This window comes from Chrysoperla carnea, chromosome 1 (genome assembly GCF_905475395.1).
Source record: "Chrysoperla carnea chromosome 1, inChrCarn1.1, whole genome shotgun sequence".
NCBI lineage: Eukaryota > Metazoa > Arthropoda > Insecta > Neuroptera > Chrysopidae > Chrysoperla > Chrysoperla carnea.
This window is the reverse complement of record NC_058337.1, coordinates 63,291,750-63,309,319: the sequence shown is the minus strand read 5'-3', so window position 1 is coordinate 63,309,319 and position 17,570 is coordinate 63,291,750. Positions and strand designations below refer to the sequence as shown.

General features: G+C 28.0%; 1 protein-coding gene across 3 annotated transcripts in view; it reads right to left on the bottom strand.

Moving 5' to 3' along the window:
• The window catches only part of LOC123305299 (four and a half LIM domains protein 2-like), a 348,820-nt gene that overhangs the window by 36,183 nt on the left and 295,067 nt on the right, over nucleotides 1-17,570 (bottom strand). Inside the window, exon 1 of one of the 3 annotated variants that reach the window (XM_044886984.1) lies at nucleotides 16,357-16,724. The exons of the other annotated variants lie outside the window; for them this stretch is intronic. Coding sequence (XP_044742919.1) covers nucleotides 16,357-16,699 — 343 coding nt within the window. The 5' untranslated portion in view covers nucleotides 16,700-16,724. Of the gene's footprint in view, nucleotides 1-16,356; nucleotides 16,725-17,570 lie in introns of those variants that run through there. 3 annotated transcript variants of the gene reach the window in all.

Here is a 17,570-nt window from a genome sequence, read left to right as displayed (position 1 = left end):
TTCGAAACATAAGCCATTTGTAGACAAATTTATATCGTCAAGTTATATAGATAGTTTTCTTTTTTTTTCATTTTCTATGGTTAAATCTGGCTGAAAATTATCAAAATATCCTATCAGACACTTTGCTTATTTTTGTTACCCGGCTGCCAAGGAGCGCGTTTCTTGTATGTATGTATGTATGTATGTATGAATTCTACAAATGGTTCACATTAGACCGTTTTGCCAAGATATTATCTATCTAAACTCTAATAATTTACTACTTTCGATTCAATAAAAAATATGATCCCAGTAGCCTTTTTGGGCAGAATTTCAAAAAATATGCATCAATCACATACATATTGTTTATATCACCTTATAAAAACAGTTTTAGATACTCTAAGCAACATTGATAATAACATTCCAACCACATACATAAGCACTGTAGTTTATTTAACTAAGACCGCATATATCTTATAACATACACATAACCTTCTTTATATTTTAAACTCCTGTGGGATTGTGTGTGTTTCCTATTACCAAATACTTATTTATGTGTACATACAATCAAACATTTTGTCTTTACTCATGTTTAAGAAAAGATTCATGTCTCCAATTTCAATAAATGACAGTTGAAGTAAGAAAACTTAATTTACGTTTTATATTTATAGAATTATGTAGTTCCTGTTTCGTTTCCCATTTTATATAACTTTATAATCAAATAATAAAAAATGAAATACAAATCCAGCTAGTAATGACCTTTAAAGTTCAGACATATTACCATCTTATTATCTAAATAATACTCATCAATTCCAATTAAATGATTACAAGGATCAAATTACCTTTAACCTTTCTTTCAATTTATTCGTAAAATGAGTCTACAGCTATCTTTATATTTGTGACCCTCAAAACCAGTGAATTTTTGAAGTAAAGCCTCATAAATGTCAGAAAAAGAAAATTTAAATCTTGAAATGGTATTTAATAAAATAGGTCTTTCAAGAAGTTGCAACAAATTAAATTTCATAAGATAAATCTTGATCATCTTGACAAACTTAATTCGGATGAAATATAATCGATCGAAAATCAGATAAAAATCAAACTCCTTTGCACTACATTCCACACAGATGGCGAAAAAATTTGCATTCATTAATGATATTACATTCATTAATCAGCCTATCTAAAAAAAAAATTTGACAAAATACCACAAAACCACCCATGCCCGCTAAGAAATTGACTGAGATAGTAGTCAACTTCTCCATGTTTACGACCCAACCACTTGTATAAATCAGGTATAAGCCTTCTGGTACAAGTGCTTTTATCGGTATCTTTTGTCCACCTTTTTTGCCACTCGGCGAGATCCTCATTTACTCTCACATCACCGAAACCCCGAGTGTATATATATAAAAAAGGTGGACAAAAGATACCGATAAAAGCACTTGTACCAGAAGGCTTACACCTGATTTATACAAGTGGTTGGGTCGTAAACATGGAGAAGTTGACTACTAACTCAGTCAACTTCTTAGCGGGCATGGGTGGTTTAATAGCTATGCTAAACGGTTCCACCTGAAGGACAGTGATCTTTGTGGTGCTTGTAATGTTGTGGAAGATGCGCATCATGTCTTCTTTCACTGCAAAAAGTGGAGTCTGCTAATTGAACTGGCAAACTCAAAAGCAGGCAAAATTCTAACCCCTGACGACTGTGTAGATTTTATGCTTGGAAGTGACGAAAACTGGTCGATAATTGCTACGCTGGCGCGTAATATCGTGCAAGAGAGAAGAAAGGAGATTGGATGACCTGAGAAGTCAAAAGGCACTCCACTCCTGAAGTAATGCTCACGCGGTTCCAAGAGTGGAGAAGTTTTTAGAGAGGAGGGTCCGACACTCAGTGCATAATGCATTTCATCCTTTCCCAAAAAAAAAAAAAAAAATAAAAATATATATATATATATATATTATAAATGCGAAAGTAAGCATGTTTGTTTGTTTGTTTGTTTGTTTGATTGTTTGGTTGTTACGCTTTCACGCTTAAACTAGCGAATGGTTTTTGGTTTTTAATGAAACTGTACAGCAATATAGCTGATATATCAGAATAACACATGAATTATAATTTATAAAGATATATTTAAAAAAATAAAAAAATTTAATTTAATTTGACATTTGACATTACCATAAATTAAAGATTTCTGTAAAAATAGTCAATATAAAATATTTCACGGCCATCCTTTCTGATATACTTAATGAATAATTACTATTATACATTTAAAAAAATAGAAAACCATACATATATTTTATCTGTGTAAAACAATCCTTACCATTATTTCGAGTGTTACAGAAAGGGAATAAGCGAGAGCTTATCTGTATATTTTTTATCTGAAAACGATATTTACCACTTGATAATAACTGTGTACTTTAAAAGAAAGTAACTGTGTCCTTCACTGAGTAAATTTGGCATGAAAGACATGAAGTTCGAGCAATAAAGTTGAAAACTGTTTTTAATGCACCGTTAGTATGATTTAATCTCCATTTGTACCAATCGTATATGCAAATATGCAATATAAAAATCAGTTCCACCAAAAATGACGTCGAGTTAATATATTATGTGAAATATTTTTTTATCAATTTCCACAAAAATGTTTTAGATTAAAGAATATTATTTCATGTGGAAAAATTTATTTTATATAATATTTTGTTTTTCTAGCATTACCCTTTCAGAAAAATACACGCATAAATCCGTGTTACTGTTTGTATGTGAAAAATATTGTTTTGTTTGTCGGAACAGTATGTTTATGCATACGCAAAACAAAAACAAAAAAAGGGAAAAACCACACCCTTCAAATGTTTATTACTGTCCACACACAAATCAAAATTCTATAGCATTCAGACAAAACAACAAATTTGATATTTTAATAACATTTTAATCGGCTTATTTTCTCTCTCATCATTCACAGCAAACCCATGCCATGTTTTGTTTAAACGATTAACTATTTTCATATATTACAGAAATGTTCAAATATGGAGACACTGTATAAGCAGGTATCTTTAATAATCGGCGTTGCCGCTGTTTTCGCACCGTGTGTGAGTTTTATTGGAGGCGTTTCCATGGTAACGATACACGACTTTAATTATAGAATGGTATGGATGCATATATAATTGTATGGATTCCATTTATGACTTACATTGAAAATTTAATATTATTGTCTCACAAATTTAAATAAATAATTATGATAATTTACATTTGAAAAATAATGTTTGTGCAATTTGATTTCTTATTTTCACAATTTTTAATGCATTAAGTTTAATTAATTAGTGTTTTTCAATAATTTTAATCTGACATTTTCTATAACATTAACATGTAACGAATTGTAAATCAGTCATAACAGAACTGACACTTTGAACGTCCACCAATTCACTTTGTTCCTTAGTTAGTGAGTCTATTCTAAAACCTTTGGGACTTCTTTTTAAAAAAGACAGTATGCGATAAGAAGAAATTTTCACTAACCAGTGCTATTCATCTAAAGATATTGTTTTTGAATAAAGCCAAACATTTATTTTACTTTATTTGTATCTACTTTGTCTATGACTTTCCATTATGTTAAAAAAAGATTTTTTACAAGAACTGTTAAATAAAGGAATAATTCAAGAACTGCTTAAACACATCAAAGCAGTGGGATATATTTTTAGTTCTAAAAGCTGATCATTGCATACATGAACCAAATGATATTCTGTTAAAATGCTTTTCCAAGAATTAACATTAGAGGGGACGCCCCTTGAAAGAGTAAGTTTCTAATTTATTTGTTTTGAATTAATCCCATTTAAAATGATTTAAATGTCAGTTTTACATAAATAACTTGTTTTTGATTTTAGATAATCCATATTTTTTTATTTTTCTATTTTGAAATTGTCTAAAATAGAAAAGATGGGTTTATATTCATCCTATGATATTAAGGTAGTACCTACACGAAAGTGATATTCCAAGAATTTCTCAAAACTCAGAATATAAGATATTTAATTCATAATACACTTGCTGTTAAAATTAGAAGATGATTTACCATGCCATACATGAGATATTAGCAATTAAAAGTGACGCAATTTGTACGTGTACATGGGAGAAGTGTATAAAAATACACAAATTTACAAATATTATATTTATTTACCAATGAATGACGTCCACCATCTCTATGAAAAACTAATATAATGTAGAATACTATATTTAGAAAATATATAAATAAAAATAAAAATTATTTACCATATAGTTTCGATAAAAAACTTAAATAAATAACTCGTTTTAGCGATGGTTTTGTGGAAAAGATATGAAGACTAATGTTAAAGGCATATGTCATAGTGTGTGTGTTTATATGTATACTAGAATCAGTAGTGAGGAACTACAGTCTTTTGAAAATAATATATGGTATATGTATAATAGTCATAGCACAGTTAATGCACTGAATGATAGTATTAGTCCAAAACTTTTTGACTGGACGGTCGCGGAGGAACTACCTTAAGTAAAATGAAGCGAAATATTATTGTTAAAATAAAACGTGATTTCAAGTTACTGAAATGAACTTTCATTCTCAATTTGAATGTTATTTAAAAGTATTTAAAAAAAAAACAAATTCGGTGAGATAGAAAGCAGATTTTAGACTTTCTATTGAGTGTTCCGAAAGTATGAGCTAAATGCCTTAGCCAAAATAAAATCTTACTAAGGCGCTTTTATTTTAAAATATGAAAAATCCTTAAAATTATTTTTATGAACTCACCATTCCCATAACTGCTAATGGAATAATTACTATTGAAACTTACCTGAAAAAAAAGAACAAAACATTATAATGACAGTTTATGGCTTAAAATAACCTGAATTAAATTTGTTATAGTTTTTGGCCTGAATTTTTAGGTCAAATCTCTAAAAGTAGGTATATTACTTTTTTAAAGTAATTCAGAAGTTTTCTAAATAATTATGCAGTTTCTATAAAACGCAATGCTATATGGAATTGATTTTACTAACTTATTATTAACTTTAAATTATTATTTTTATTATAATGAATTTCTTCCCCTTTTTAAGTTCGGGGGTTCAAAATAGCATTTTTACGTATTAACAAACTAATTCCACAATGTCTTTCTTTTTGATTAACCCGGTATTAAGGTAATACATTATTATTATGTTCTGTGTGTATTTTTCAAGTGATGCTATTTTCACAAAACACCAAAAATAATAATTCTCAAAGGGCGAAGGGTTAAAATATACGATAATACCATTTATTTTAAAAGGCTTAGTACATGTGTGTGTGTGTGTGTGTGCTGGATTAAAAAGGAACGTATAAAGTGAATGACAACTGTAGTGTATAATCGACATGAGACCCATCAATATTTTCCAAAAATTATGTTTTTGTTTTTATAATAAAGATTAATTTAAATATTTTTATACGCCATTAAGCAGCAATATTTTTTAGAGATTTAAAAACATTTCCCATTGTTTTTTTAAACAAATTAATTTAAAAAATATTATAATTTTTGTAAAGTCAAGAGGGTTACAGAAGTGATAAAGTTATAAAAGAGATTAATGCATAGGAGAAGTGTAGTAATAGAAATCAAAAATTACACCTATGTGTTTTTAAAGCCATTTTAAAAAATATAACGATGGAAAGAAATAGTGTCACCTTATAATATTATAGCTTCTATTCATTATGTATTTCTTTGGTTAAAGTTAAATATTAAATGACTGTTAACAAGTGAGATTTACAAAATTTAAAAAACCACCGACAAATTTTTCGGGTACTGAACCCTAAACTTGCATTTGAAAAACATCTAAGAACACTCTCCAATAAATTGCCTTTTTCCTTAAAGCCTTTTCCGTGAGCCGATTTGGAAGATCATCGCAATTTTTTTTTTGGGTACTGAATCCTAAATTCACACTTTAAACATAGATAAGACCACTCTCCATTAAATTACCTTTCAAACAAAACCAAAAAAATCAAAATCGGTTCATGCGTTTAGGCGCTACGTGCCACAGACAGACACACACAAATAGCGGTCAAACTTATAACACCCCTTTTTTAAGTTCGAGGGGCTAAAAGATTGGAGGTTAATGTACTTTTAACCACTATATTCAATAAAAAAATAGTAATTTAATTGAATTTGATTTAAAAAATAAAACAAATTATTGAACTTAATGATAGTCAGTACTAAATTCGAAATTTCTTAATTAAAACAATATTAAAATTTATTTCTATTTTACTGGAAAACAAATACATTAGATAATCACACTTGGTTGTTGGCCTTCTAGCAAGTAAATTTTTTCTTCATGTATGAATGCCCTTCGAAAAACTATAGAATGATCTGAGGTAAAATTCGGTGGTACAACCCTTTATGGTATTACATATGGTATTAATCAATCAATATTTAATTTGTAAAAAAGGTTTTATTGAAATTACTTTTTAATTATCTGTTGATTTATTTTTTGGATTTCATAGAACTTATTTTAAATCAACAACTAAAATTCAAATTTTAGGCCAGAAAAAAGTAAGTGCGATATGATAATAAAATATATTTTAGTACACACAGAAGTAAAGTTATGAACCATTCCTCAAATCGAATTACCAAGAACCAACTCACCGTGACACCATCTTTAAACTAACGAACATCTGTGCCGCAGTTTGTAGTATCTCTTTTTCAGCTGTTTATAGGACCGACGCGACGATTTAAAAGGAAGTAATTAAAATGCTCAAACAATAACTAAGTTGCTATAAAATGCTCAAACTATAACTAAGGAAAATTGTGTACGAATAAACTGACGTGTAAAAAAAAAATAAAATCTGTGAAGGTTTGAGGATGTATAAAGCCTACTTTATTCGTTTTTCGTACTAAAGGATATTCAAAGATGATGTAATATAAAAATAATTTCCACTCACAGTAAATTTTCATTTCACTCGAAGTCAAGGCTCTAAGATAGGTTGGTCCCACCCAAAGGGAAAACAAATTGTGTCATCACACTAAATTAAACAAAAACAATTAATGAATAGAATTTAATTTAAATATTTATAATATTTTTGGGTCATTAATTAAAATAATTACAATTATTTATGATCAATAATCAAAAATTAAAATAATTCGTATGGCAAAATAATTTTTGTAAACATTTGCACACCTGTTATTATAAAATGCAAAAATGATTTACATTTATCTTGATATTTGATTGGATATTGTGTAGGTTTTGTTGCAAGGCTGCCAACTTTATTTATTATACAAAAGCGATTATTTTTATAGAAAATAAGTACGTATAGTAAATACAACGTATTCAGTTACCATGTTAATAAAAATTTTTTAATTAAGTCTGTAGGTGTTGATTTTGAAATTATAGTCATGATGTTTTTTTTTTTTTTTGTTAAAGGTAATATTATTTTGATGCCATATTTAATTCAAACCATATACAATTATTGACTTAATCGGTTGTGATGCAAGAGTAGATATTGAATATTTTCTAAGTGAATTATTTTATATAATTTAATTGAATGAAATAATTTGTATTACGATTTCTACCAACCTTTGAGGTAAATTCGACCATAATGTATACCATACAATCATACCGTCTTGCATACAACATATAAAATACTTTGGAATGAGGCCTACAAAATTTTGTATAGACTGACAATTAAAAATTTTTTTTTAATTAGAGGCGAGAAGGCGAATAAAATTATAGAATCGTGTTCATGGATAAAATCGTTTTCTTTTATAACTAAGCAATAATATTTTTTGTTAATTACGGTAAAAATTACCATCAAAATGTCGCAATATTCATTTAAATCAATTCAATTTTAAGGGAGAAATATTGTATTGAGATTATTGCTGAAAAAATTGTTTTTAATCCTTAAATCTTGTATTTAATCCCTATCAACAATCCAATCCAAAGTAAGTTATTTCCTAATATTTTTAATACATTTGAACAATATTCATTCATTTTAAATTCTCAAATATCACGCAAACAATTATCTTCAGATAACAAATAGATAGAAAAAACAACATTTGTTACAGCCAAATAAACAACAACAATTAAATTATTACCAATAGAGAATTAGCACTAATTTTAAAAAAAATTGATTATTCCTTTTTTTATTAATTAATAATGAAAAATAGTTATTCACATTTTTCGGCTTGTTTTCATGTAAAAATTATGTTATAATATATTGAAAACAAGTTGCGAGACAAATCTTGCATGTTATTTTACCATTTCGCCGTGCGGTGGCGTTACTTAAGAGATGTGTTGACGTCACTGACATTTAAATTTACAGTTTAGAAAAACCATTTTCATTTGTAAAATTACATTAAAAATCAAATCAATAAGAGAACTTAAATTTAAAAAGAAATAAAATAGATCGTTTAGATGTATTTAATTAATTGAAGAATAAAATTATTGTTTAATAAAATAGTTTGTATTATGAAATGAATCAGACTTTTTTGTCCAACACAATTTATTAAATTATAATATGTAAAAAATACCTATTATGCAAAACTATTTTAAATATTGCAATAGTTTTATTTTATTAGCATTCGACTAATGAGTCATTTTTTTAATGCCAAGCATCATTGATTTAAAAGGAAGTATGAAATTTGATGTGCGTTAAAGCATTAAAGGTCATACAATATTATTCAACATGATCTGTAAAGAATGGTTCCCAGCGTTATGGAATTTGAATTTTACTGTTGAATTGAAAGGTTATTTGATTCATTTAGTTCAAAATCTGATTGAAAGTGAGAAAAAGTAATGGGATATTCATATTTGAGATTACTGCTTCCATGTCGATAATTAATTATGCAAAATTGAATGGAAAGTAAAAGTAAAATTTTTCTATTTATTTTTCAAGATATCCTTACTTTTCTGGCCATGGAGATTTCTTAGCCATAAAACTATATAGTATCGAAATCTGTAGTTTTAAACTATTTTCACTGTTTTGAGGGTGGTTCAATATTTATTTACAAGAAGGAATGTTCTTCTCATCAAAAATGTCTGTCTTCTAATCGCATTCGACTAATAAGATAAAAAAGTAAATGCTTAACAATTGAATGTAAGAAAATTTTATGTAAAGCTTATAGCTTGAACTTATTTTAGTTGATAAAACATTGAGAAACGTCATGAATTATCTTGTGTTAGCATGTAATTTTCCTTGATCTATCATAAAAACAAAATCTGTTTGCATCAGTTCTACTGTTTGTGTGACTATAGTCTGAGAATCGCTGATCCAAGTTACATGATTCTATTGTAAATTGAAAGACCTGTTTTTATGTCCAATATGTATTTTAGAGAAGAAAAACAGATTATATTTATACCTCTACTTATGTTACCTCGAGTTACGTGAGTTCAAAGTTACAACAGTAATAAATCTTTGTGTTACATCTACATATATTCACTATCTCATATACCTACATATTTTTCGACAAACGCGAATTCGACATATGCGATTATCACTCGGTCGCATCTATCGTGTAAGTTTCAGCCATTATTATACAACGGACCAGCGATAATCTGTAGAGGTGTAAAAGTAACGAAAAAAAAACGTACCCGTATGTATTCGTTACTATATATTCAGTACTCGTTACTATCGTATCGTTACTCGTTACTAATAATACCTCATAACATGCTATGTTATGCTAGAGAAACAAATCGTTAATCGAGTCGTATTGTTCTTTCTATAATTTTATTATAAGAAATGAATTATGTACTAGGTGCGGCATCGCAGCATTCATAATTTCAATTTGTAGAAATAATATATACTTATTCATTACATGCCAAACTGCATTTAAACAGCGTATGTAACCATGATACGACACATGCGAGTAACGAAAAGTATTCGTGAGTAACGTTTCGTTACTCGGTACTAGATGGCGTACCCGTTACTCAGTAACGAATACATACGGTTTGCTACAGCTCTAATAATCTGACTTACGTAATGTCAAACCTCCTGTAGTTCGGAACTTTTGGAAAAAGAATACCTTGTAATCCGACAAATTATATATCAAAGTGATAAGATTTCAATCATTTTGTAACTTCAGCCACGAAGAATTAATGTATTTATAATAAATCTGTCGGATTACAGGGGGTACCGGATTACCGCGAGTCTACTGTATTTAGAATAAAATTTGGAAAGTGTATGATGCTGCTACTTTTTTCTATTTATCGCATGCTTCAAGTTACTAAAATTTACAATTTTCAATAAAAATTCTTACACTTTTCCTAGTCTCTCTTTAGCGAGTCCAGGCAAAGTGTAAGAATAGAACGTTTTTTTTTTTTTTTTTGTTTTTTTTTTGTGTAAAATAAGTGGTCAGTTGCTAAAAGAAAAAATATACAGATACTATGTTTCTATCTTTAACGCCTTATAGGTACTGTAAGTTGTTTGTTAGTTTGTCTTTAATAAAATAATATCATATGATCAGAAATATCAAAGATCACATCCATAAATGGCCTCATAGGTCGAATGATCATTTTAATTTTTAATCTTAAATGAGTCATTAAAAACAAACTATTTTAAAAATAATCATACCATAAGAATATCACCTACGGCATTTTAACAACTAAATAAAATTATAATAATTTTTAAATTAAAATAATTAGATCCATTCATAAAATTAATCTCTTCTATACAATCTATTAAGCATTAATTAAAAAAAAAAAATTATCGTCTCTCAAATGTCTGTCTATGTAATAACTAATAACAATAATATTACAGAAAATAATATATCATTAAACAAAGTGCCTATTTACAAGTTAACAAGGAACTTTCAATACGAATAAAAAAATTTTAAATTATTAAAAAAAACTATTGAATGATATGATAAAAACATTTTTATTTTGAAGCCCAGGCATTAAAGCGTTAAAGCTATCATGAAAATGTCACTGCTTTAAATATCAAGACTACTTTAAAGAGGACTCAAATTTCTTTGTAATTTCTGTAATCGAATAATTGGAATAACTAAGATATTTCCTTTTGAATACATTTCTTTTTTCTTTGCATTGACCTATTTCCTTTCTCAAAAAAGTGAATTTGATATGAAGAGTTCACAAACAGTTAAGGATCTAAAAAACTATATATTATTTAAATAATAGAATCGACGCAATTGAAAAACTTTGACATTCAAATTCAGGCTCGTAAAAAAGCTGTGGTAAGCACTTGAAGGATAATTTTTTTTTATTTTAGTAAAATATTAAAATGTATCACTCTTATTGAAAGACCCCATACTACCAGCACTGTCTCCCCTTATTAATAATCACTATAATCTCGAATCTGGGCAAAATAATTACAAAGTTGAAAAATTATATACAGGCAGATTATAAAGGGATTAGGGTGGTGGTAGGTAAGGTAAAAATTGAACTTTTTTGCAAAAATTTTAACGTTTCTTAAAATGACATAAAGTTGTAAATGAATTTATTACGTGTAAATAACAATGGCCATAATTAAAACTAATATGTTCTTAAAAATGAGCATGTGTAAAATAACCTTAATAAATAGTGCAGGGTCATTATTATTGATTAAATTAAAACGAATAATTATAATCAAAATCACTTAAATGACATTTTTATATATTATATATTGTGGTACAACTGCAGAATGACAAATTACTGTTTAACAATGGAAGAATATATAACCTAAATATTTATTTATGTAGGGGGATATTCTTAATTTATTGATGATGCTAATAAATGATGACATTGAAGACAATACTCTATTAAGAAAAAAGTAGGCTTGTCTTTATCATATTTTAACAACTAATATTATATCTGATTAATTTTAATAGTAATTATGGTATTGAAATAATAGGTATAATTATACAATTTATTTTAAATCGGTTTTTGTTTTTTTATGTCAATTCTATTAAATGATTGACAGATGAATAGATTTGATATTTTTATTTTTTTTAATTAATCAAATAAAAAAGAAAGCACCTACTTAGTTTCTGAGATGAGTTGGAAGCAGGCAAATATTTTTTGTAAAATGGTTGCATCAATTGAACATTTCAAAACTTATTCAAAATCATAAATAATAGACACACCTACTGAAAACTTCATACGTTTAACCAATTTATAGATTGTTCTTCCCAAAAATAAATCGGGTCTTTTAATCTTTTTCTCTAAAACAGAGAATATGTAGGTGCATTTTATTAAAATATATCTCCTCACTGAACTAAATCTCAATAAAATTCATAAATATTTAGCTAGGAATTGATGAAATTTTATTTTTTCATATTTCATTCTTAAAAAAATTTTATTGTGATTCTCATTTACAAAAAGTAAGAAATAAAGTTTATAAATAACCTCTGTAGTGCCATATTAGATATATTTTTACGAATCTCACAGACAAAAAAGAATTGACAATTATTCAATTTAGAAATCGGTTTTAATTATGGATAATTCTCGAAAGTTATATTTCGAACCTCAACAGGTATTCCTTGACTCGTGCAAGTCTAACAAGACCACTATCTGCATACATTTTAAATACGTCTGCTAGTTGGATTTCAGTCTTAAAAGTTCATTGAAAGGATGGGGGTTAGACAAAGTAATGGAAAATCAAATTTATCGCCAAAAAAACTACATTTAAATTAAATTAAAGTGAATTTATTTATAAATGTAATGCAATGAAAGTAAGGTTCAAATTTAATTGTATACTCCAGGAGACAACCGCGACATCGCAAAGAACATTATCGATGTCAATAACTTCATGTACAGTTTAAACTAGTACATTGACATTATTTAACTTTATCTTATACTAACTAATAATGCAATAAAACGTGTGAGAATCGAATTAAAAGATTTAAACTTAATCTGTTACGTAAATGGACCAATTCATATTGATTTTTCAATAGATTTAACAAGTTTAATTGGTTTGTAGTTGGTAGGTATTTGAGAGTAAGACGAAGTTTTCTATTCCTACACACATACAACTAAAAAACTATTTTTGGTGATTTATTATCAACAGACAAGTTTCCATTTACAAATAATCTCGATTAACTTTTTTTATATTATCTAAAATATATACTGGGTGTTCCAAACCACCCGTCCAGGCTGATTATTCTGAATAGTTTTTAAAAAAAATTGAAACGAAAAAACACGTATCAAATATTTTTTGAAACTCTATCTAACCATACCAAAAACACCCTCCACCCTCAACCCCTGTTAGGGGTAGGGGGTGTAACTTGAAAAAATCAAATGGAAACCCCTATTTTTTTCTGCAGATTTGGATTCTTCAGAAGAAAAGACAAACATTTTGTCTAAGAAATTTTTCCCGATTTTCGGTAGATCGCGCTACAATCGACAAAAATCGTTCTTTTAGATTTGGCATAAGAATTGCGCCGTTCAATGACAAAAATCAAAACGAAAAAGTAAAAAAAAAAATAAAAACACAAACACACAAAACCAAAACAAAAACAAAACAAAAGCAACACAAAAGTTAGAAATTCAACGAAAATAAAAGAAAAGCGAAAATGTCGAATTGCGGTAATTGAGGTAAACCACTAGACAATTGGGAGGATGCTAAATAAAGCTCTTAGAAAGAATTAGATATGAATCATTTTAGATTTAATTTTTTTTCAGACTTTCCAAAATAAAAAAAAACATTTTTACAAAAATAATTTTTCTAAATCATAATAAAATATGAAAAACAAAAACAGAATAGTCTTTTCTTCAAAAAAACAAAAACAAAATTGAAAATAACTATTCTCGACTCAAAAAACTTTTCTCGCCTTCACTTGAACTGCAATTCTAATGCCAAATCTAAAAGAACGATTTTTGTCGATTGTAGCGTGATCTACCGAAAATCGGGAAAAATTTCTTAGACAAAATGTTTGTCTTTTCTTCTGAAGAATCCAAATCTGCAGAAAAAAATAGGGGTTTCCATTTGATTTTTTCAAGTTACACCCCCTACCCCTAACAGGGGTTGAGGGTGGAGGGTGTTTTTGGTATGGCTAGATAGAGTTTCAAAAAATATTTGATACGTGTTTTTTCGTTTCAATTTTTTTTAAAAACTATTCAGAATAATCTGCCTGGACGGGTGGTTTGGAACACCCCGTATATATATATATATATATAAAATCTTTTTTGGACTGAAATGTCTAAAAGCTTTAAAAAAATACGTACGAATGTGTATATAATGTTGTCTTGAGTTCACTATTTTTGTGATAAAAGTTTTTCCCAATAAAGGCAAAATTTTTATTCAATGATTTTGATAGCTTTTTTCATCGTCTGTCTTTTTTTGTATTGAAGTGACTCATAACATGAATAAGAAACAATTCAAATGAATTATTCGCTAATAATTTGCGGTATCGACCTAATATAAAATATGCCCTAAATGATTCTTTCATTTTTATGATTGGTGAAAGCATGGAATTCCGCAGTGCGATTCTCGTGGTTAAAAACAGGGTAGGGAAATAATGTATACTGGGTAATTTACTTTGTTTTTTTATAGGCAATTTTATTACAGGTATGATATACAAATTACATAATGAACAAAATTAATCTTAATATTCGATTTTCTAGCCTGTTTTTTCCTAAGTGGTGCATTTTTAAAACCGTGACTTTAGGAATAAGGAAGATGTCGCGGAGTCACAGAAAAACAGGCTAAAAATTATATCAGATGATATTTCGAAGATATATGCAAATCGAGAATTAATCCTATTTCTTAAAAAAAGATAAGGCCCTGCATTTATTTTATCGATAAATATTAACGCAAGATATTCAGCGTACAAACAAAATTTGGCAGATTTTTATTTTGGAATAAAGATATTTTACTGTAATATTTTTAGTTTTTTATTTATTACATTAGTTTTTTATGTTATAAAATGTTTTACTGATATAAAAATAAAAATAAAAAATACAATTGAACTTGAAACATTTCCAAATTAAGTCAACGATAGTAAAGTTGGATTATTGAAATGGAAAATATTACAAATCAATAAATAAATATATTTGTAATTTGTATACAATAACAACATAAACATAAACATATTGGTTGGTCATGACATCATCATTAAGTTTACTTTAAATAATATTGATAATTGTAATGAACAACAAAACATTTTTTTATAACTATTATTTTATACATGTAGTCAGTCTGGTCTGGTCCTATCTTCAATAAATCTTATAAAACCAAATTAAACCTTCAAATACTTGAAATGTAGGTTTTTTTTCTTTAAATTTTATTATGATTATTATTTTCATTAAGATTATACATTCTAAGGGCTTACACAAATGAATGAAACTTTTGGATGCGAATTAGTTTCTAACTCGTTTATTACTATCAATAATCACGGAAACCAAATCAAATTACTTTCCAATCAAAAGTGGCAATCTATCTATGTATACGCTCTAACGAATTGAAAAATCAGAAATAAAACAATCCGTGGGTTGGGTCTGGTAGTTTTCGGATTATATTACCGTGAGTACGCTTCGATCGACATTCCAACGAAGTCGATATAATTTTTTGTTCTCCTGATATTGTTCACGAAAAAATTTAAAAAATATACTCAACCGAATAGAAACGACTCGATTCAAGGTTATGAAATTCTTTTCGGATCATATTGCGGTTAATACGCATCGACACCTCAACGATATCATTTTTGGCTCGCACGATATCGACGACGAAAAAAAGTCTTCGGATGCACGTACACATTCACTCACACACACATACTTCTTCTCCAAATTGGTGTTAATGGCTTGTTCTTAGCATGCAAATTTCAATTTCGAAAATCGGTCCTTTACAATAACTTCCTATACTGGGGAAGTTAACAAGTGATTAATGTGAATAAGACCCTTATGCGGCCCACACTTTTAACTTTCTAGATAATGATATTAGCATTCTCTTATTGCCTAAGATATTATAATATTAATTATTGTATAGGTGAGGGGTGCGATCTTGCTGTTAAAGATAAATACCATATATCCGGTTTCTTAATATTATATAACAGATTTCCAATTTTTTGCCTCCCCCCAACGCCCTAATTTGTCAGTGTTTATAGCACATCTTGATATTATTACGCAAGGATTTGCTCAAATCTGAGATCGTTATTGCCTTTTGCTCACGAGAAATTGTGGAAGAAAAAATGTACCCAAGCACACATACATATACATGCGTACATAAGGACACCAAACGGAAAGTAGTGTTATCACATTGTCGTAAACATAAAACCTAAAGATAAGTTGATAACGTCGATTCAAATTTCGGGCCGAAAACAATAGCTTTTTACATTGGGAGGTAAATAATGTTGAAGAAATTTCTACGACTTTTCTACCTAGAATTTGATTCTCTAAAATACCATATTTACTGAATGCGACCTTTATGTGATATCTTGACAGAAAAACTAGTGATCTAAGCTAATTAATACAACAAATAAATGAAATTTTACCTGGAGCAGTTTTTTTTGGATCACCTAACAAGCACTCATCACCCAAACAGCAAAGAAAACGTTGACATTCAATTGAATTTGTATCAGTACCAAACATTGATAAAATTGCAATATCTTCGCCAGAATCTTTAGCCTTTTTAATACGTTCCTCGCCAACAGTTTTTGTTCTTAAATTACTGGTATTATGTGTTGGGGATGTAGAACCCGGTGATGATGGATCACTTTTTAAGCCGCTCATTGTTGTTTTAATTGTTGTAGTTTGTTTTGTTGTAGTTTTACCGCCATTACCATCATTGATGGTCATATGAGTTTTCACTTGTTCGGTTATAATGTCCGTTGACATATTGTTAATTTTACTTTTAAATCACAGAAGATAATTTTTTATTTATTTATTTATGATTTATTTATTTAACCTGAGCAATAAAATAAAAGAATGAGTTTGCGCGATTTGAAATCTGTATGATATAAAGATAAAAAGTGCACAATGAACTCTTTTGCCAAATTCTTGAGTATGAATAAGTAAAAGATTATTTTTTTCGATCGAAATTCATTGAACTCAGAAGAGGAATTATTTTTTTAAAAGAATTAATTAAAAAAAACATTTAGAGAAAATTATACTAATTAAACTGTAATTATTTATGAAGAGATTGGAATTTGTATAAAGAAGTAAATATTAATTATAGTCTTTGATTAATAAAACCATTTTTAAGAATTCACATCCTTTGTACACTTCAGGGTGGTCCAAGTTAAAACAGTAGGACTTCACTGAATGTTGAATATATAACTTATCGACGGGAAAGCGTTTTCTTTTTGTTACAAGGTGTTGAAATTAGAAAAAAGAATATTATTGTGAATATTGCCAAAACGGCTGCTTAGAAAAATTGTAAATTCAGGCATTGCATAATGTTATTGTAGTCCTTATCCCTATATATTATAAATGTGAAAGTAGGCATGTTTGTTTGTTTGTTACGCTTTCACGCTAAAACTAGCTAATGGTTTATGATGAAACTATACAGCAATATAGCTGATATATCAGAATTACATATGAACTATAATTTAAAAAGATATAATTTAAAAAAAAAAAATAAAAATTAAAAAATTTAATTTAATTTGACATTTTTTAAATTTTTACAGTATCTATGATCATCATTTTGAACCATAAATTAAAGAATTCTGTCAAAATTTAAAATAGTAAATGTAAACAAATCATGGCC